The sequence below is a fragment of the Callithrix jacchus genome, chromosome 11 (genome assembly GCF_049354715.1).
Source record: "Callithrix jacchus isolate 240 chromosome 11, calJac240_pri, whole genome shotgun sequence".
Lineage (NCBI taxonomy): Eukaryota > Metazoa > Chordata > Mammalia > Primates > Cebidae > Callithrix > Callithrix jacchus.
In genome coordinates, this window is record NC_133512.1 from 85,195,001 (window position 1) to 85,217,500 (window position 22,500).

General features: G+C 33.5%; 1 protein-coding gene across 50 annotated transcripts in view; it reads left to right on the forward strand.

The window, feature by feature from the left end:
• The window catches only part of FOXP2 (forkhead box P2), a 593,473-nt gene that overhangs the window by 563,790 nt on the left and 7,183 nt on the right, over positions 1 to 22,500 (forward strand). For all 50 annotated transcript variants that reach the window (XM_078343237.1, XM_078343230.1, XM_078343232.1 and 47 more), the window contains one exon: positions 416 to 579. In XM_078343237.1, the coding sequence (XP_078199363.1) occupies positions 416 to 579 (164 nt within the window). The remainder of the gene's footprint in view (positions 1 to 415; positions 580 to 22,500) is intronic.

Genomic DNA, 22,500 nt, shown 5'->3' on the forward strand with positions numbered 1-22,500 from the left:
TGGCAAAAACTTTAAAGTTTAATTATAATATATAATTTTTATGCAGAGGAGGCAAATGTCAGGACTTCTTTATTTTGAGTTAAGTTCTGGTCATTTTTAAAAAGCAAAGCTACTGCTTATATTAAACTGGAGTATTTCATTACATGTGTGGATTCAACATTTCATTATGCCAAAGGTTGAAACATGAGTGAGAAAGTTTGCTGCACGAACTATTGTTTGTATTTTCATATCACACTGACTTTCTTTGCATCTCTGCCACAAGTAACCAGTTAGGAATTTTTTTTTAGTACATTTTCTTTTAATCCTTCTAAAAAATTCGTTTCATTATTTGAACCCATTAAAAGAAGACACATGTTTTAAAGATTATTTTAAATGCCATTTTAAAAGTTGTTTTGCACACTCTTCATTTCACTAGGCTGCCTTGGCAGAGAGCAGTTTACCTTTGCTAAGTAACCCTGGACTGATCAATAATGCATCCAGTGGCCTACTGCAGGCCGTCCACGAAGACCTCAATGGTTCCCTGGATCACATGGACAGCAATGGGAACAGTAGTCCAGGCTGCTCGCCTCAGCCGCACATGTAAGTGTGGTTAATGGACTCCCTAAAGAGAAGAATCTATATTAATATGCTTCTGAAATTTAGTATTTTCTGAAGATTTTACTGTTGTGTAAGTTAAAAATACAAATTTAAGTGGAGTTCAATTATACAATGTTCGTTATAGAAAAAAGTATATCAAACTCGGTTTGAATACATTTTTTAGATTGTCTCAAATGCCCTGTAATTATTGTTGTAGGAGTCCTCTACAGATTCTTAGTACTACTAATGTTCTCTTGGGTGTAAAGCGGTGTCTAAGATGAATCTACATCTTATGGGTCATTATCACAGTTGGGTTTGCATGGTGCAATAAGAATATTCATGATGGAATAAGTTGTCATAATTTTTACTACTATTACAGGTCTCTAAACCATTTATGAACTGTAGTCAAGATATTGCCCGTTTTTATAAACCGTTAAATACAATGTTTAACTGTTACCCACAGTTTACATAGAAGCTAGTAAAGTGTAACTTTTTGCCTGTCTTATAAATCAGTGTAATTACATATTCAACTTTAATTACTGGTGCGTCTGTATTGGCAAGGTTTATATGTTATATTTTATGCAAGACTACGATTCCTATTAATATTTAGCAGCTAACTATATCATTAATTACTCTAAAATCTTTCCCCTACCATCTTTTTAATGGAGCTGAGAGAGTAGAAGTATTAAAAATTGATGTATTGTGGATTTCAAAAATGTGTATGACACTTTAAAAAATGCCTGGCTTTATTCAATAGTGTCAAGCATATTAGTGTCTTGTTTACTAAAATGTATTGACCCTAGTAGAACTGAAATTTCAGAGGAAAAAAATTTGAATCTGAATAATGAAGTGTGTATACCATTTAGCTGTCAGGACGAGTTGTAACTCATGTCTATACTTCCTAGAATTAAACGTCACATACCTCTAATTACAAGTTATTGAGATAAGATTAGTCCTTTCTCTCATTTTTATATTGTCTTCCTTTATTTTTCCATTCAGTATCTAGTAAAAGGTCTGAAAGAGAAATATCCTCTTTATATGTACCCATTTTCACTTGACCTTTCACAGGATATTATTTTTGTTGTCTTTTCAAACATTTTATTGTTTGACATATTAACGTCTTTAAGATCATATGCCTAATTGCTTTATAGTGCTTTTATTCTCTCACCTTTGCAAAAAACAGTGTGAACATTAATGTGTTTTATCGGGTTCCAAACCATTACTTCTTCAAAATGGAAAAATTTATCTTTTGGAAGTATCTTTAGATGTATTAAATAATACAAAAGAAGTAATAAAACTCGAAGTAGAAAGAACATGAATATATGCTCTTGAGTGTAGCAGTACTCTAAAACAAGGCAAGTGAGCAATCAGACAAAAGTTTTTATATCCCCGCATTATCCTATCAGCCATGCAGTGGATAGTTTGCGGCCTTTTACTTTCAGCAGTTCTCCTGAGTATGCTAATGCTCACTCCCTGTATAAAATGCTAAAACAATAAAACTTTAAAGAGCAAACAAAAGTTAGATCCGGTTTTCTCCTTTAATAAAAGACCTATTTCAGAGAAATAAAAGACGTCCCTAATAAAAATGTTTAAGTTGTTGTTGCAACTCCCTGTGCTCATATGAAATATACAGTGGTTGTTAGAAACCTACCTATAGATGATATGTAAAGACTTATTTTTTTAAATATACTCGTCTGGTGTTCAAAATATTAAAGTAAACAACTAATGATGTAATGAAATAGTTTATTAAACATTATATTTTAGAACCTGAAATAATAATTGGGCTAAGTTATAGCATTGTTAGATGAGTATTATTTTTCTTTTGGCAATTTCTACTTCAGATTTTTCATTTTATTATTAATTTAATTAAAGCTTATGAAATATTTCAGAAAAATATTAGTATGCATAACATCTAAAAATTATACATATAATGTCTAGTATATTGCTGCTGTGGGTTAATAAAGTTAAAATGTTAATAGTTAATACAACACATTTTATGCTTATATGAATTAGTGCATGTGGAAAATAATTATGGTTTGTTTTCCATAGATAAAAGGAAAACTTGCCTTGGCTTATTGAAAATAGAATTCAGAAAAAATAAAAAAAGTGCAAATTTTATCAATTATAATCAAAATTTTAACTAAATTATCTTGCAAAATATTGAGTCAGTATATTCATCCTTGAATCTGTTTCTGCTGCTGTCACTAGGTTTTTGCATATCAGATGTCAGATATTTATGGAATATTTCAGTATTTTTTATCTTCACCTTTATAAAGTTTTAAGATGCTTGTACTTAAGCCATGTCATGTATTTTATTGGGCAAAGGAAGAAATATTGATCTAATTCAATCAAAATTTGATTGTATATAATTGAATGCATTTTAAAATATTTTGAAAATTAAACAGCAGTGAAATAATTTTATAAGACATTTAAATAGCATACTTATATGTCCTAAAATGAAGTTATATTACTTGCTGTTTTAGAGGGGGGTAGTTATTGCTGATGCAATCGTAAGCAAGAGGAAGTAGGGCTTAGTGGTATCAGAACATAAGTTGTAATGCCAGATTGTCAGGGTTTCAGGCTTTCAATTCCAGATTCAATACTTAATAGCCAAGTGGGATTGAGCAAGTTACTTAATATTTCTTTCCTCAGTTTTCTCAGCTGAAAATGAGGTAAGTCATAATATAATGCTTCTTACTTCATAAGATTCTTGCAAATGAAATGAGTGCCTGGAACATGATAATTGCTCCTTGTGGCTCCCATAGTGCTGTGTAAATAGGTACTGATTTACATTACTTCTTGTAATACCTCACTCTTAATAAAAATGAGTCTGTAAACAATATGAAAATATTTTTGTATTTTACATTTTAATACTTTTTTCTAGGCACTCCATAAATTTGTGGTTAGTTTCATTGGCAATCCATTTTATTTTCCTTCTTTCTCTTCTCATAATTGAAAAAGTAAGCAGATCCATAAAAGCGAAACAATAAGAAACAAAGGTGAAATTGGCTTATACCAGTAATCCTAGCATTTTGGGAGATCAAAGTGGGAGGATTGCTTGAGGCCAAGAGTTCAAGACCAGACTGGAGAACATAGTATGACCCCGTATCTACAAAAATAATTTTAAAAATTAGTTGGATGTTTTGTGTGCCTATCTATAGTCCTAGCTACTGAGGAGGCTCAGGCAGGAGGATAGCTTGAGCCTAGGGAGTTCAGGGTTACAGTGAGCTGCGATCATGCCACTGAACTCCAGCCTACACCGCAGAGTGAGACCCTATCTGCCTCTAAAAATAAAATAAAAGATGAAACAATATGACACAAGGATTTATTATAGGTAGCATATTACTGAGTCAGTGGAATAAAGGATTCTTGAGATAAATTGTTATCTGAAGTTGTAGGCAATGAACAGTTCAGATAGAACATCTCCAACCCAGAATTAGGGACTTACCGTATGTGTCTTGAAAACATTGGGTATTAGTTTTGTCAGGAATTTACAATGTACAAAGAAATATAGAATTTAGAATATAGGAAGTGGAACCAGACTGTTAAGTGACTTAAATATCAAGCTATGGTGTTTGTTTCAGTCAATATACAGTTTGGTAATGTTATCAGCTTGAGTTTGACCTGATCAGAGGTATGCATTAGGAAGAGTAATCTGAAAGTGTGCTGAATGAACCATGACTTGATGAAACTCATTTAAAAGAGGATATTCTGAAATTGGGAGCGACTGGAAGCAGAAAATTCTTGCAGTATGTACTATCTAACATAAGTACAAGACTAGGAGTTGAGAGCAAATAATACCAGAACAAGACAACCAATTGAATGCTAGGGATAAAGAAGAAAGTTAGGAAAAATCACAGCCACTTTGAAAGTCTGTAAAGAGAAATAGAGGACACAAGAAGACAGGTTCAAAACGGAAGATGGAAAATTCAGTATTTTACTTGGGAAATCTAAGAACCTAAATATCATTAGATTCAGGAGAAAACACTGATGCTGTTTTTGATTAGTCTTTTAACTCAACTCCGTTATAGTAAAATTCTTCATGGTAGAATATGAATATATACCTGAGGTTGGTAGAAAAGATATATTTATTAAGCATTAGAAGAGTAAAATAGATACTTTTTGGTGCTTCTTAAAAACTGTGGAGAACAAGAGATGCCCAGTTATCATTTGTATTCCATACTCCATATTTTACCCCTTATCTTCCACTCCAGTTTTTGCTTTATTCAGTTTCCAAATCTTTTCCAAATTAATGCATTTATTTCCCTCACACTATTTGAATTTCTACCCTGTCCCTTTTCTGTTTCCCCTCTACTCTCTTACCTAAATTCTACCTTTACTTATAGGACTAGTCCTGTTTTTTCCAAGAGGCTTTCCCAAGGAATTACACTCTCGTAGAACCTTGTACTCTGCTCCAATTCTGCTCCACACTTCTAAAGAACTTGCTTCTTATACCATCATTTGGAACTAATACTTTGTGTACATGTGTGAGTTTGTGTGCACATGCACGTGCACATGTGTGTTTATGCATACATCTGTGTTCATTTTGCAGATATCCCTACCTTAACAAGTTCATTAAAAACAGACTATGTTCTAGACAAATTATAGTATAAGTAACCTCTAAAACATTCTACTATCTTGAGGATAGCTTGAGCCTAGGGAGTTCAGGGTTACAGTGAGCTATGATCATGCCACTGAACTCCAGCCTACACCACAGAGTACCCTATCTGCCTCTAAAAATAAAATAAAAAATGAAACAATATGACATTCTACTATGTCAAGTAAGCATTCAGTAAAAGTATGATACTGATTATGAAGAATTGAATTGGAGATTACAGTTAATTAGAAATGGTTTGACTTCACAAACTAATACCTACAGGAGTATACAAGTCAGGATTCTACTAGCATCTTAAAGAAGGGAGAACAAAAGAGATTTTAGGAAGAACAGATGAGTAAACATAATGTTTGTTATTATGTAGGAGCTAAGAAATTTTTCTAAATATTGGTAGAGTATACTTTTTAAGTGTTTTACTTTTAGTTTTAATTATTTAATTAATATATATTTTAAAACCATTCAAATGTATGTGAGTAAAAAGTGGCTTTTTCACTTTGAGTATTATGAGGCCCCTTCACCTCATTCATAATTATCATCCCAGACCTTGTTACGTTTTATTTACGTTGTTGAAAGCAGATTGAAAAAAAATGATTGAAATTTATACAATATAAATCAGATGAACATTCAAGGGGATTTCAGCAAAAAGTAGGAAAGTTTTAAAGCCAGGCGAAATTGTATAGATTCTGCATAATAATTTTTTGAAACTTATTTGACTGTTTTGAATCAACTACTTGACTTTCAAAACATTTTTATTTTCTATTACTCTTCAAAGAGTCCTAGAACCATCCATGCTATGAATAAAGGAAAATAATACTTTAAGTGTCTGAGTTGAGCATCATTACAGTTTACAATATTGTTCCCTTATGCACATCAATACCAATATTCCCTTTTTCAGAGTTATATGGGAAATTAATAAGAATGACTTTAGCTTCCTATTTTATATAGACATTTGTCTAAAAATGTTTAAAAATTAAGATTGATGCTGTTTAAGCTGAAATAAGTTGAACTTACTGTATTCTCTCTCATGTGTTGGACTTAAGTGAATGAAAAGAGAAGAAAACATATAGACTAGACCTGGAAGGTGAACTCGGACTAATACAATCAATCCATATCCTGTCTCCTTCCCAACCTGAGGCAAAAAGTGGAATTTAATGATATACCCACCATGTTTAGTTCTACTCAGTTGTTTCTTTTTTTTTTTAATTAATTGTTTCTCCTCACTCTAAGTTGGATCAGATTTGCTTTTTTTCCTCTTATAAAATGTTAAATGAGATTTCCCATTTTTATATTTTTAAGTGTTATTTCTAGACATCAAAATAAATGTTCTTCCCAAACTGGTTTTGTATTGAGGGTTTTACTCACAAAGCCTCCCATTGTCCTGTCGTTCCCCTTTCTGATTATTAGAGTCTCCTATTGTTGAGTTTTTAGATCCTTTCCTACAGGTCATTCATGACTCCTCTTAGCCTCTATGTCATTCAAAGTTTTCCTTGCTAAATAGTCTATATTTGTTGTAGGTGATGATTATTTTCTCCTGTTAGTAAAACAAATATTTGAAGCTTGAGAATTAATAATCTGTTATATAGAATGCTAACATGTTGGATATAAGATAAGAAAATTAATTTATTATGTCCCTAGAAGACAAACCCTTAGGATGAGAAAATAAAAAGCTGAGGTATCATACAAAAGGAATAATGTAGTTTATTTCAGAATTGCAATAGAGATCACAAATTTTTTTAAATTTGCATGTCAAATACCTATTGAAAACTCTCCAGAACTTTGTATATATCACATATCCCAATCATCTTTACAATATCCTCTTCTACTTAAGAACCTTAATTGTTAAATCATTTCAATATTATACTTTGGACTCTCCTGTTGATAATATTTTGCCCCATATATAGCTAAAAGGAGCTCCTGGACCCCCACTTGATTAAATAGTATTGAAAAACTAAACTGTGACTTGTCATAAAACATAATGAAAATATAAGTATATAATATTACATTTCTTTCTTCTATTCTCTTTGGCTGCCTTAAAATTTAAATTGCTATTTGTAGGCACATGTAGAATTTGCAGATCCTACATCTTTGGTAGGTTGGTGATAGTTTATATTTAATCCCTGCAGATCTTAGATCTTTCTGTGGACAAAAGCATTTGAAACTGGAGTGGCTCTGTATTTCAGAGGAAAACAGTTGAAAGTGACTGACAACTTGAGCAAATGGAATGCTCTTTCTCATTGTTTTCATTCCTGTTAAGCCTGTACTATTTTTGCTGATGTTTTGGATCGTTATGTTGCATTGCAAAACCCTATACATGAAAGCTTTTGTTTGCCCCATATATGTTTTCATAGATTTTTTAATTAACAATTTGCAGTCACCTTTATTTTTTCCCCTAACATTTCTGAGCCACTTATAATTTTTTCTGATCTAATTCCATTTTTATTTAATCGCTAAACTTTTTGATTAACTTTGCTAGTTAGCTTTGAGATCTCTTTCCAAAGTGATTGTACAGAACTTATGATTATGCCAGCTCTTTATCATCTCATCTTTTTTTTAAGTGCTACAAGTGTGGATCAGTAGCTGCTGTTCTTTTTTACATTATTCCAGTCCCCATATGTGGCACTTACAACTCATTCCAGTTCCTCTTAATAAAAAGATCCTCCCAGAGATACAGTGCCTTCAGCTAAAAAGTGTTATATCCCCACCGTGCCAATTGTGGAAATTTGTGGGTTCCTATAGGGTTTTGAAGGATTTTTATAGAACTATACAGATGATATCTGACATCCATGGTGTGAATTCCCACAATTTAGGCAAAGTGTGTCAGAAAACTTTTAGCTGACAGTATTGTAGCTTACTGCTTCTGTTTTATATCTAAAGACGGTACTTTGTTAGAAGATACAACTTCATTTGCACTAACACTAGTTGAACCTTAAAAATTTCCTTTCTCTAAGGGTCAAAAAATCATTATTAAATTGCTAAAGAAGGAATAGTGCTTCAGTGTTAACTTTTTCCTACTTCTAGTACCAGGGAAAAAAACTGAAGATCTTATATACTGCTATGGTATTTTAATTTCAGCTTCTGAAATAGGGCTTGGGAAGTGGATGCATGTTGATAACCACAGGCATTTAATGAATAAAGATACTTACATAAAGTCAACTATTATTTCAGAATATTACTTTATGTGAAGGTAATTTACATGATAAGAAATTATGTCTTAATATATGTTAAAATTATGTGCATTTTGACTACTCTGGCAGAATTTGAAATTTACCACTCACAGAAGTAACATGTTATACTTGAATATTTCAACACCAAGAAACACAGGGTTACTACATTCCATAGGCAGTTTCTATCATTAGAATAGCATTAAATAATTTATATAAGCAACAGATGATCAAATCATTTCACATAACTACTGAAAACTAACATTCTTTAGTTTGTTCAGCATTATCTTCATTTTTAAGACAAAATGGAGTAATATCAGCAAGGCATTTAAAAGGTAGGACAAGTAATCATTGATCACACAATGTTATTTTACTATAAAAAAACTTACATTTGCAACATTAAATCTGAGGTCCCTTTTGTTAGTTCACAAGTCAGAGAAAGGACATAATGCACTAGATTTAGAACAAAAAGTACATATTGTTGGCCGGGCATCATGGCTCATGCCTGTAATCCCAGCACTTTGGGAGGCCAAGACAGGCAGATCATCTGAGGTCAGGAGTTTGAGACCAGCCTGGCCAGCAGGACAAAACCCCTGTCTCTACTAAAAATACAAAAGTTAGCTGGGTGCGAAGACAGGCGCCTGTAAGCAGAGCAACTCAGGAGACTGAGACAGGAAAATCACTTGAACCCAGGAGGCAAAGGTTGCAGCCAGCTGAGATCACACAACTACACTCCAACCTGGGTGACAGAGCAAAACTCCATCTCAAAAAATAATAAATAAAAAGTACGTATTGTTTCTACTCCTTATTTCATCTCATGTTTAGAACTAACAAGAGTATATAACTAAGCAAAACTCAGGAGAAAACCGGAGTTCGAATCAGTCCTATGATTTAATTTAAGCAAAGGAATGGTTTCAGCAAAACAGTTAGTCTCAGAAATTAGGCAGACCTAGTGACATGAGCAGTATGTAGGCCAGGTGGAAAGTAGTCTCTGTAAAGGTATTCCAAGAGACACCTTCACCAAGAGCCAGCAGTGGATGGGTAACAACTCCAATAGGGCAGTTTTTTAATAGGAAATAACAGTTGAGAGAAATGTTATCTATTTTTCCAGAAGAGCTGGCCACAGCGGTAGGGCTCAACAACAGGACTTTGAGGTCAAGATCTTTAAGGAGCAGGAAGGCAAGTTAACAAATGTAATTAGAGAGAAACTGGAGCATACAGTCCATATACTCATATTACCTATCTCGTTTCTGACTGAAACTTGGTCCAACAAATAAGGGAATAACATAATTTTTGGATTAATGATTCAAAGGAGAATTGGAGCAGCAGCAAGACTGACTTAATGGTTAAGGGTCAAGATGTGATCTAGACTTTATTTGGCCAACAGATTAGAAATATAAGGGTCCTTAGTTCCACAGCTGAATGTTTATTGACAGTTGTCATTTATGAAACACAAATTGGAATGGTACCAATTATATCTCAATGGCCAACCAATTTGTTTCTGAGATTGGGCACGATATATCTCTACTCATCAGTGATGAAAGTAATCACATCTGTATTTATACTTTATTACAGCTGTTTTGGTCATAACTGTCACTTTTATAAAGTCAAATAGAGTGTTAAATCCTGAAGAATTTTCATTGTGTTTTTAAAAAATTGACCCTACAGCAAAACTATCTGAAATCATTTGGGAGTGAACCTAAATCATGTAAAATCTAGTTCCTTTGAACAATGTTGCATAAATTTAAATACATTTCAATATAATGTTGTAGATAAGAGCAGGAAATTTTAGAGAAATTTTGATATACATATATATGCATGCAGTTTATAAAATTATGTTTCACTGACCTTTACCCACCTTTTTGTTTTTTTTTTGGGACTGACACTGACTTTAAATGGAACTTTGTAATTCCACCTTGCAATCAGATCTCTTGAGTTGTAAGATAGAATTGTAAACTGTCATCATTAAGAATGGAAATACATCTTAGAAGAGAAACTCTCATCACAATTATCTTAAAATAATATTTCTTTGCCATTGAATGCTAAATGGCTGCAGTTTTTAGAAAACAGACTAAGGGAGGATAACATTTGTATCCTGGCTTATGATGAAATTTAAAATGTATTTTGATGTTTATCATTAGCCAGGGAGAAAAGGTGTGGGAAACTTAGTAGGGCATTTTCTGCTTGTATCTTGGATAAAGGAAACTATACAGTTGTATATGGAGTGCAGTATCATTTGTTCACTCCAATTTTTGAATCCCCTTTTCCTAACTGCACATTTCTGTAAGAAGAAATATTTTCATTTTCATCAAGAGATAAGGGAGGAAGATTCTTTCTGTAGAACTGAAATGATAGTCTGAGTACTGTCCTACTGGCAGCTACTACGTGCAAACTCATTCAAATAAAAATGAAGATCAATTTATTTAACACTAGAATATTTATGTCAGTGTTAATCTACAAAGAGAAAATCTTGAAAGGTAAGAAATTGGAATAAAGAATCACACAAGTAAAAACTGTTTTATAATTTCTAAGCTGATAAAAGTTAAGAACTTCCTTTTTCATTTCTAGTAGTTTTAATTGGACATCTTTCTTATTCAGTCCTGTAAATAAGAGAGCTAAATATTTTTCTAAAATATACTTAAATTTAGAATATAAAATCTAAATTTTTTTGGAGAAAGCCTGGTTTATCTTGTCAAAACAATAAAATCTTAAGTAGAATGAAGTAAACAATTTCTTTATGACTGTATAATTAATTTTAATTACATTTATTTCATTACATTAGATCCTAAGATAAGTTCACATTTTTAAAGCTATTCACAATATGATTTCTGTTAAAAGTGAACTTTTCTACTGAAAACTTTAATGTCACTTACATTATTAGCTTTTTTGTGTGATATGTTAAATAATGTAAAACATTTCCCAAGTGGGAAAACAAAATACTACTCTAAAAGTTACATAGGTTTAAGAACTGAACTGTTTCTCATTTTAACTTGACTTCACACAAATGGAGATAACTAAACTTGTCATTTTTATGAATCTACCACCAAATTCCAAAAATAATTATATAATTTCCTTTGTATATACTAGAAAGAAATGAGTACAATTGAATTTCTGTAATTTCCATTTTTATATGCTTCCTAAATGAGCATCAATTATTTTTCCAGTTTTCTTGTGATATTTTGTCCTTGAAAAAAAGTCACTTTTTCTTGTATGTTTTGTTTGACATGGTTGTATCTTCCAAGCTATCAGTCAATACAGGTTAGCTACTCAAAAGTAACAAACAGAAACTAAAGTTAAGCCTCAGGAAATAAAATCTGTCTTAAAGAATCCTGTGCTTATGTTTGGAATTCATTTTAACACCTTGAAAACAGCAATGTTATAGAGTAAACATGAAGGTTTCACCATTGGCAGGAACTAATTTGAATGAAAATTTATTCAATCACTTAGGAAATTGATAAAGTGCTAATCATGTACTTTGATTGTTTTGAATGCTTAGATACAAAGAATTATCATCATTAATTCAGTAACCTTATGCCAAGTACTGAAGACTGTAGATGGTTAAAAGAAAATTTTATCTTTTTACAGCATTTTAAAAAATCTAGGAGGTTTTTGATTATATTTTGCAAAATAGTCAAAATCTATGCATCAATGGAGAACACAATGACTGTAGCAATATTCAGTCTATTTTGATATTTTTAAATGTCATAAATAACAGTTAGGACATAACAGTACATAAGAGGCAAAGACGAATTTGTAGGATTACAAATATTCTCTTGTTTTTGTTTGTTTGTTTGAGAGGGAGCCCAGCTCTGTCGCCCAGGCTGGAGTGCAGTGGTGCAATCTCGGCTTACTGCAACCTCTGCCTCCCAGGTTCAGGCGATTCTCTTGCCTCAGCCTCCCGAGTAGCTGGGAATACAGGCACATACCACCACACCTGGCTAATTTTTTTGTATTTTTAATAGAGACAGAGTTTCTCTATGTTGGCCATGCTGATCTGGAGCTCCTGACCTCGGGTGATCTGCAAGCTTCGGCCTCCCAAAATGCTGGGATTACAGGCGTGAGCCACTGCGCCCAGCCTAAAACATTTTCTATCAGAGCTAATTAATGTATTACATGTAAGTTAAAGGTAGCCAAACTAAAGTAGGTAGAAGTAAGTATCAAGACACTTTAAAATCAAGGATTTGAACAAGTCTGTATTGAGTGGATAATAGATGCACGATTCAAGCCCTACACATATTTTAGTACATTTAATATTTTTCTCAAAGTACTGTATATGTAAGTTCATTTGACAGGATAAAGATTGCTATATTGGATGAAATAAAATCAGTTCCCATAATAAAATTGAAGTATCAGAGCCCTAACACTCTGAGGATAGCTTTTTGAGTGTTCTCTGGGGAATAACATTTTTTAGAATAATAATCTATGATTACATTAGAAGTATGTTATAACCTTCAGGGGTGCTAGGACAGGGGAAAAGCCTAATCATTTCCATAGAATTTTTAAAAAATGTATTTTTTTGTAAAAAGGTGGTTATTACTTTTAAAAGTTATGCTATTTGAATGTATTGGATATTTTCTCAAATAACTAGAATTATAAGAAGAAAAGGTGTAAGGGAACTGCCTGTAGTTAGTAAACCACATAGAAACAATTTTGATCTATTCTAGAATGTAGTCTTTCTTGTTAAAATTAACATCACATTGCTGGCAATTGCCCATATTGTAGGTATGAGTCATAAATTGTAAGTTTTTATTCACAGCATTTGTTGATATTTGTCATAAAATTTAAGAGTTAAAATATTTATTGTTAGCTTCATGGAATTAATAAACACTAGATTTCTAAAAAGACCTGATCGAATTTACAATGCGCCAGTGAGTTTCTTATAAATGATGACAGCATATAAATATTGTAATCATTAACATTTGATAATATCTAAATAAGCAAAGATGAGAAAACATACAGTTCTACTGTTTAACATTGATAAAAAATTTTGAACATCTCAGTTTAAGAGAATTTTATTCATAGTACTTTTTTATTATAAAGAAAAATAGGAAGAGTTTATAGAACCTTTGACTTAGTCTTGAAAAAGGAGAAAATGAATAAAATTTACATTCCTCTAGGGAATATCCTGTGTGACCACAATCTAAAAGGGTAAACTTTCCCTTTATAATTTGACTGTTTGCTTTCGGGTATGGGCAAGCTTTAACATTACTCCTGCCTTTCATTAGTGCTTTAGGTACTTGTAAATTTCACAACAAAAGCAACATGTATCTTTAGGCAATGAATTTGTTTATCAGTGTAACAGTGTAGTTAGAACACTGTGTTTTTGGAATATACCATTTCTGAGAGTGGCTGTAAAATGGTGAGATTTAGCTAATCAGCTGCTACTTTCTTTGCAGTAATTTCAAGTAGAGACTTGCCAAGTTGAATGATCTGCAGATGAGTTTCATTTAAATTGGATAAACATTTATTGAACACCTATTGTATACATCCTGCTCTGCTAGAAGCTGTGGCAGATGATCGGTCTCTACAGAGGTAAAACTCTAATAGAGGGATAAGTACTTAGATAGTGATAGAGACCAAATGAAGCAATGAAGAGATTGCAAACAAATTGTGAAGTCAATGATGTAAGCATGCTCATATGCACAGGGGATCAGAAAAGACTTCATGAAATATGTGACTTTGAGTTAGGCTTAACATGAAATCAATTTTTATGTTGAACTTTATGAAATTATTCTTTTTGGACTGGTTTTCTGGTCTAAAAAAATAGCCATCTTAAATGTTTCAACCTAGTATTAGGCAGAGATGAGGAAAGACAGGATTGATGTAAAGGAAGTGAGGAGCTGAGCAAAGATGACTAAAGCATGGGCTTCATTCAGAGAACCATGACACTTTTGCCTCAGGATGGGCAACCTGCCTGGATGACGATACCTTCAGGATGAGATTGGCCTGGAGTTTGAGAGACGTATCTTATAGCTCATTAATTTCTAAGCTAATAATATGGGAGCGACATTTCTTAAAGTTTACCAATTATTTGGAGCTCGTTTCCTCAAGGGTATATGTTACCTATTTTAAAAAGCTCTGTGTAGTTTCTTTTTGCTACTTCTCTCTAGAAATAGATGACTTTTTTTTTGTTTCTTTTTTTTTTCTTGAGAAAGTAGCAATACTTTATGCCCTTTCCTTCAATATTCAGTTTTAAAATATGTTTTTCCATAAAATGATATAAGAACATAGATGAAAAATTTAAAATAAATAAAAAGTCCAGAGACCACACATCAATGTTATTGTGGCCATTGCTGTTATTAGCATCTTAATCACAAAGAGGACTGTGGTGGATTTGTTTTCAGCATCTTCTCATTAGATTCGCTTCCATTGCTCCTGTACCAATTAAAACAACAAATATAAAGATACATAGAGGTTGCTTGAGAGTCATGAAAAGTTAAGATGGATTTTAGCTATTTGATTGATTTTAACTTTGAGTGTTTTTGACAGATTTAGGCTTTTCTATCTCCTTGGAGAGCACAGAAAAATATTTCATGTACATTGTAAATTTATTTATTTAATTATTTATTTATTGTTTTTGTTTGTTCGTTTGTTTTTTGAGACCGTCTTGCTTTGTTGCCTAGGCTGGAGTATAGTGATGTGATCTCGGTTCACTTCAACCTCTGCCTCTGGCCTCAAGCAATTCTCCTGCCTGAGCCTCCCAGGTAGCTGGGATACAGGTGCCCTCCACCATGCCCCAGCTAATTTTTGTATTTTTAGTAGAGACAGGGTTACACCATGTTGGCCAGGCTGGTCTTGACCTCCTGACCTCCCAAAGGCCCAGCCAAGGGCCCCCCAAAGGGCTGGGATTACAGGCGTGATCCACCATGCCTGGCCTACATTGTAATTTTAAAAGTAGTAAATGCAGAAACTTTATACTCCACACCCTATAAATTCTTCACTTCTTTCCACCATTTCTAATCCTGCCACCTTAGTCTGACTATCATTATCTTATTACATTGTTTTAGTAAGCTCCCATTTGGTAATCCTATCTGCAGTGTCCTACACTAAGCCTGCATTTTGCAAATTAATTCTCATAAAACTCTTTCAGCTTTTCATTATCCTGCTCAAAAACCATCAATAGACTTTAAGCAGAGATTAAATTTAAACATCATGAAGTGCAACTCCAGGCCTTCTCTCTCATCATCGGACCTCAGACCTCAATCTGTTTTCCTTTTTTTCTTTTTTGAGATGGGGCTCAGTCCCATCGAGCAGGCTGCAGTGCAGTAGCACAATGTCAGCTCCCTGCAACCTTCACCTCCCAGGTTCAAGGGATTCTCCTTCCTCAGCCTCCTGAGTAGCTAGGATTACAGGTATGCACTGTTAATTTTGGTATTTTTAGTAGAAATGGGGTTTCGCTATGTTGGCTAGGCTGGCTTCGAACTCCTAACCTCAGGTCATCTACCCACCTCGGCCTCCCAAAATGTTGGATGTTAGGATTACAGGTGTGAACCACCGTGCCCAACACACACACACACACACACACACACACCACCAGCCTCCCTTCCCCCATGCACACTCTGGGTTCCCATAACATGTCTACAATTCTCCATTTTCCCCATTTCTACTCGGAATGTCCTTTCTCTCATCTCTGCATAATAAAAATTTTCACATATCACAAAGTCTACCTGAAGCAACACCACTATCCTTCATAGAGCATTCACTGAGTAAATCATCAGAATTTATCTCCCCTATGGTAATACTTTATCTACTGTGGCATCCATCACATTCTGCCTTGTGTCTAAGTTACTTGTATATGTGTCTTACCTCCTCTATTAGACTGAAAACTTTATAATAACAGGAATCATTGTGCATGCAGCTGCTAGCCCAGTGGTTTACACACAGTGTCTAGTGACTGGATTTTTTTTTTTTTCACTTCTAATAAGAAGCAACTTTTATCCTCCTAGAAGTACTTCAATTTCAGTTACTGACTTTGTACCTCTGTCGGGGAATAATAAGAGACTTTATATCTCTCTATCACTCAATACTTCTTTTCCTCCAGTTGTCTAAAGAAGTTCCAAATATGTTTCTAAATCTCCCAAGTGTAAATTAAATCAAGTTAGGAGCTGGCTATGCCTTTTAAAAGCAAGAAACATAAATTGGTTCTTTTCTGAAGAAAGGAAAGGGTTGTGTACTAAAAAGGAACAATTGAATTTGAAGTCTTCAATTTCATGCATAGAACAATTTTTAAAGCATTTGCAATGAATTCCAGGATTCTGGTTTGCAGAAATATTCATTATTTGTCAAATGGATAATTTGCATTAAAACCAAAGTTGAATTTACTTTAGTGCCCCCTTAACGGAATGTGACGTTTTATCAGGCTTAGAAGAACTACTACCAAAGTAGACATAAGTTCCTTCTATCTGTGACCTTCTATGCCGAAGGTTTGTACTCTTAAATCTGTAATAATACAAGTACTTGGCATATGTTAGGTGCCCAGTAAATAAATGAATCATTGGAGAGACCATACGCCTTACAATCCTGCCTTAAGCTGTGTTAAAAATAAGTCTACTGGGAGGCTAAGGCAGGAGAATTGCTTGAACCCAGGAAGGCAGAGGTTGCAGTTAAGCCAAGATCACACCACTGCATTCCTGGAAACAATGAATTCTATTTGCTTAAAGTAGTACCTACTTTATTTATTAAGGGTTTTAGCAAGAACTGAAGTTTATCTGTAAGACATCTTAAATTTGAAAGTTGAAGAAAATGGTGCATAAATTTCAAATCAGTTGGGGGAAAATGACATGATAGATGTCTAACCCGTCTAGAAGAGATCTTCAAATCCAGAAAGGGGATTTTATCACCAGGATAGTCTAGAATTTCTCTCTTATTTTCTTATTTCCTTCTCAACTTGCTCTTACTTTACTGTCTTTAATGAATTCTATTAAGAATACATGTGTTGGCTGGGCACTGTGGCTCACGCCTGTAATCCCAGCACTTTGGGAGGCCGAGGTGGAAGGATCATGAGGTCAGGAGTTTGAGACCAGCATGACCAACATGGTGAAACCCTGTCTCTACTAAAAACACAAAAATTAGCCAGGCGTGGTAGCATGCACCTGTAATCCCAGCTCTTCAGGAGGCTGAGGTTGGAGAATCATTTGAATCCAGGAGGTGGAGGTTGAGCTCCAGCCTGGGCTACAGAGCCAGACTCCATCTCAAAAAAAAAGAATACATATGTTTTAATGCTGTTAGCATATTGGCATTCTTCCTAGAGGCAGGTAAGTTTTCCAGTTGTTAACTCCTTCTGTATCACTTAATTGCTACTTTTCTTAGGACACTTAGAGCTGGCAATCTTGTAAATATATTTTTCTTACACAAGACTACAAGTTCTTTGATAGATATTAAAAGCTTTACTGTGCCTTATATATAGAAGATACTCAATAAACTTTTGTTAAATTGGTGATTGTCAATAGGAGATAATGTTAATATGTTACTGGCTTTTCTTGTCAAAGTGAGATTGATGCCCTTTACATCATTATAGATACAGAGGACTTGACTAGATCCACAGCATTAAGACGTTCCTGGAAGAAAATTTTACTTGCTACATCTCTTAAAATATTCATCATTTAGTCATATTAAGTTAATCTATTTAAGATGTTTTAGCTATACGTGTATTATCAGAACTTTATAAGCCCCAATGTGGATAGCAAATGTGATACAGGCCTGGATCAATGCATGTGTGTTAATGATTTTAATGACAAACTAATGATGAGGCCTGTGATGGATGGCTGAGGAGGATAAATGTAGGAGCACTATGTACAGAGCATGATGTACATCACTATCATGACCCCTCTACTTTGAAATTTACTTTCTTCTATTGATCTGAATCTGATCTGAGACATAACCTAGCCGTTTAGCTTAGTATTTTAGTGATCCAAAATTTGTTGGTAAATAACTTTTTGAGAAAATTATAGTAATATGTTGTGTTACTTTGTTCCCTTTTATTACTATAAATGTACTTGTAAGGAAATGTGGCTAGTCATTAATAACACTAAAGCCTGGCATCTGATATGTGAGGCATATATATCTTTATTTCAGGACTTTTTTGATACAATAATAAAATCTCATTTTGGGGAGAGGTGCTGAAATGCTTCTAGAACTAATGAAGCTCAGACAATGTTTACAAATTAATTTATGTATTTATACCATGATTTCTTCCAAAAAAGTTTATAAGGTTATTATGTATTGACTGTGTTCAGTGTTTATTGATCAGGCACTGTTTCAAGTGTTTTACATATATGCAAAATAATTTAACCCTTCTAACGACTGTATAAGGTAGTCAGTTTTTTTCCTTGCTGTATGGATAAAGAAATGAAGATACAGAGAACTTAAGTAGCTTTTCCAAGCTTGCATAGCTAGGAAGTAAAGGAGCCAGGCTTCAAACCCAAGTATTTTATCCTCAAAGCCCACTATATTCTTAACCACTTATGCATGACTAAAGATTATAAATGAGGAGCCTAAACTATTAAGTATTACTTCATACCACATTTAGAAGTTAATCAAAATACTAAATACATAAAATGTATCATGGTAAATTATATTCTTATAATTAAAAACCTTTAGATAATTCTACCTGAGGATTCATAATGAAGAATTGGTGATCTCAGAAGAGAGTTTCTTTACAGAGATTATTTTATTTTACTTGAATTGCCAGGGGTGTTTCTGTGTTGGAAAGAAGCGTTTTTGTAGAAGAAAACCTTATTATCCTATGGTAGTGTAACAAATAGCACCTTGAAGAATTTGGAAAAATCAGCACTACAGAAATATCCACTTTTTCTTTCAGAAAAAAATGAAATGGCTCTCATGTCCTGTAATGGGGCAAAAAGAGAAAGATATTACTAATGGTCACAAGAAGAGACTAATTCTGTATTAATTCTGCAGTTCACAAAAGACATGTGGCTTCATTGTATTCCATTTCTTTTGAGTTGGCAAAAAACTTGACAAGTGAAAACATGGAGCACTTTGAGTTCCAAAAATGGGAAACCTAATATAAATAGAGGAGATAATTATAATAGAAATTTTATTTTTATTTAAAAGGACTCCACTAATTTATAGGGATAAATTAGTGGAATACTGTAACTTTCAAGCAATTTTATTTCCTGGAATGCTGAAACTCTCTTGCTACCTTTTATTTATTTCTCTGATATTATATTGATGGCAAACAGATCTTTTAAAAACTGAGCATTAATAATTATTGACTGTGGTTTGCTTTATTTTAAGAAATTGGCAGCCTAAAAATGTAGCTATTGGGGAAAATTTTATTTACAGCTTTCCCAGCTCTGTTACCTTTTTCACTAATTCTGAATGGGAAAGATTCCAAGGATACTTAATTTCAGAGAGTTATCTTCTGTTTTAGAGTTAGTGCAAGGAAACTCTTAATGACTTTATGGCACATAATTTATTCACTCAACATGTATTTACTGGGTGCTATGTGGAGTGTCTCCTAGTCTGTTAAGTTCAGTCTACTTGGCAAGATGAGGTATAGCTACCAGTAGAAAAAGTTAAGTGACAGTGCATGTAATTGAGGCAATATGGGGCAGCAGAAATAACAAGGTTCCAAGTAACATTCTAGAGACCGGCATGTATATTAGTCTTTGCTGTGCCTGTATTCAGACACTTGGAAAGTCATTACTTTTCTTATCTGTAAAATGGGAAGTCAAATAACAATATCTTTACATCAGATACAGGTTTAGGATTCAAAGATACTGTAGTTTTGAGCATCAGAATGACCAAAAAATGCTTTGGAGGTTCAGAGTAGAAAATCAATGCAAGCTGGAGAAGTCAAAGTCTTTAGGAAGTAGACAGGATGTGAGTTGATCCTTAAGTGGTAGACAGGATGTGTGTGAATAGGCAGAACAGGGTAGAAGGATGTTCCATGTATACCCCGATTGTTGAAAGAGGAAGCACAGCCAGAGTCTGCATGAAACATGTCTTGGAGTAGGAACTGAGCACAGTATTTTCCCAATGATGTTTTGAGTCTGGAATGGAAGTTATTATTCAAAAGTACTGTTGTACCTACATAGGTTGAGGTCAGATCATAGTTTATTGAGAATGGCTGAAGGGTTTTGGCTTAATCCTATTTTAATCCCCTGTGTTTCAGTTCAGACTATTTTTATATAGGGCAGTGACATAATGAAATAAATAAAGTTTTTGCATATTAAAAATTTCTGAGACTACAATGGATTATATCTCTGTAGTTGTTCTTTTTAAAAATTTTTTCTTTGTGTGCTTTTTTAAGAGACAGGGTCTTGCTATGTTGCCCAGGCTGACCTCAGCCCCTGAGCTAAAGCATTCCTTCCACCTCAGCCTCTCAAGTAGCTGGAACTACAACCATGGCTTCTATGTACTTGTTTCTAAATAATACATCCTATTTGTTATTCCTCTTTATCTATAACATGAGATTTTTCTAAAAGGTTTCTTATTCAAATAAAACCCAACCCAGAAAGGTTAACGCAAATGAACCAGATGCATGTGACTTTGTAGTGCTTTCACTGAGGAAACAGTTCAAGTGCAGGAGGGAATTAGGAAACTGTCAGAGGAGAGGGACCTCCAAGGTCTTCTCACTGTCCTGAGTATATTAAGACACACTCCTGCACAAGAGCTCACATCTTTAGCTAAAACTATAGGATGCCCAAAATAATGCTTATTGACTTGAAGGCAGGCACCTACACCAGTGCCAGATATCTGTGTATGTGTCTTGGCAGTCACTCAATATCTATTTAGAAATCCTCAGCTATTTAAACTTGAAAGTTTTGAATATTCGCAGGTCATTTGTGAGACCTAATTAGAAAAAGGTGCTATGATATTAACCTTAGGAGTTTATTCTAATTATTTCCAGTACTTAGAGTTTAGCATTCTCTAAAATGTTCTGAATCCCAGATTAAACCAGGAAAATCTAAAATTGTAAATTCAACTTATAACTATTATTAAATCAAAATGTCATTTTTTATAAAAGTCATTAAATGAATATGAACTTTCACAAGTAATCTCATTAGAAGATTTCATTTGTATATTTTAGAGTTACTTGGGGAATATTAACATTAGATTTAATAAATGTTTAAAATTCTTCACATGTCTACATGATCCTGTAATATGCTGGTGGTTCATCTATTATTTTACTCAAACTATTGGCTAGTTCAATAAACCATTTATTCAAAGTAATTGTTAAGTTGAATTGGTAGACCTTTTTTTAATGAGTCAAAATAGTTGGGTTAGTCTTTAAAATAAAGCTCATAAACATCTCTTATGGTTTTAGGCTTTTACTATTCTGAAATCACTTATGGGTATACACTCATACACAAACACACATGCTTATGCACAGATCTTTCTCCCTCTCCCAGTGCTGCACATTTTCCTAATAGCACATTTCTAACTTGCAAATCAGCTATGAAACATTTTATTAGGACCAAATAGTTTATTCATTACATAAAATAGTATCTACAAACTAGTCATATGCATACATTAGAGTCCTATTTTTTATTTTCAAGTAATTCTTTAATACATAGTATTAGTTACTTAGGGGACTATGGTTTTATTTTATAATTTATCATGCAGGATAACAAATAGTACCTTGGAGACTTCAAACTATGATAGTTTTTCTTACATAAATAGTATAGTGCTTTGGATTTAGCACGAAGTGTAAGCATAATAACTACAGTTTCATTAACTATCAATGACAAACTCTCTTCTTGGCTTTCCATTTGTATTGGCTATAATATAATTTCATGATTTACCCCACAGTGTGCAATAATGGTCTTATAATGGCCACTTCCAGTAGTTTCTAACCTGTCTCTAGGGAGTAATCTATACTGAGAATTGAGAGATTAAAGCTGAGAGTAGCTTGATACAGTAGAAACATTTGGAAAATTTCAGTGTTCTTTGCCCATGCATGCAAAATGTTAGAACAGTTCCAGAAATTGTCAGCCCAGGATTGGCTTTTCTGACTGGCTTTAAAGTATTTTTCTTATATCAGTGATAGTCCTCTGATAACAATTACAATGTTCTAGAATCTCATCTACAACTATTCACTTTTAATGGAAATAATACAGTGTATAGGGAAAAGATGAGCTGTGAAAGCAACTCCACCCTTTGGAAAAAATTTTATAAGATGGA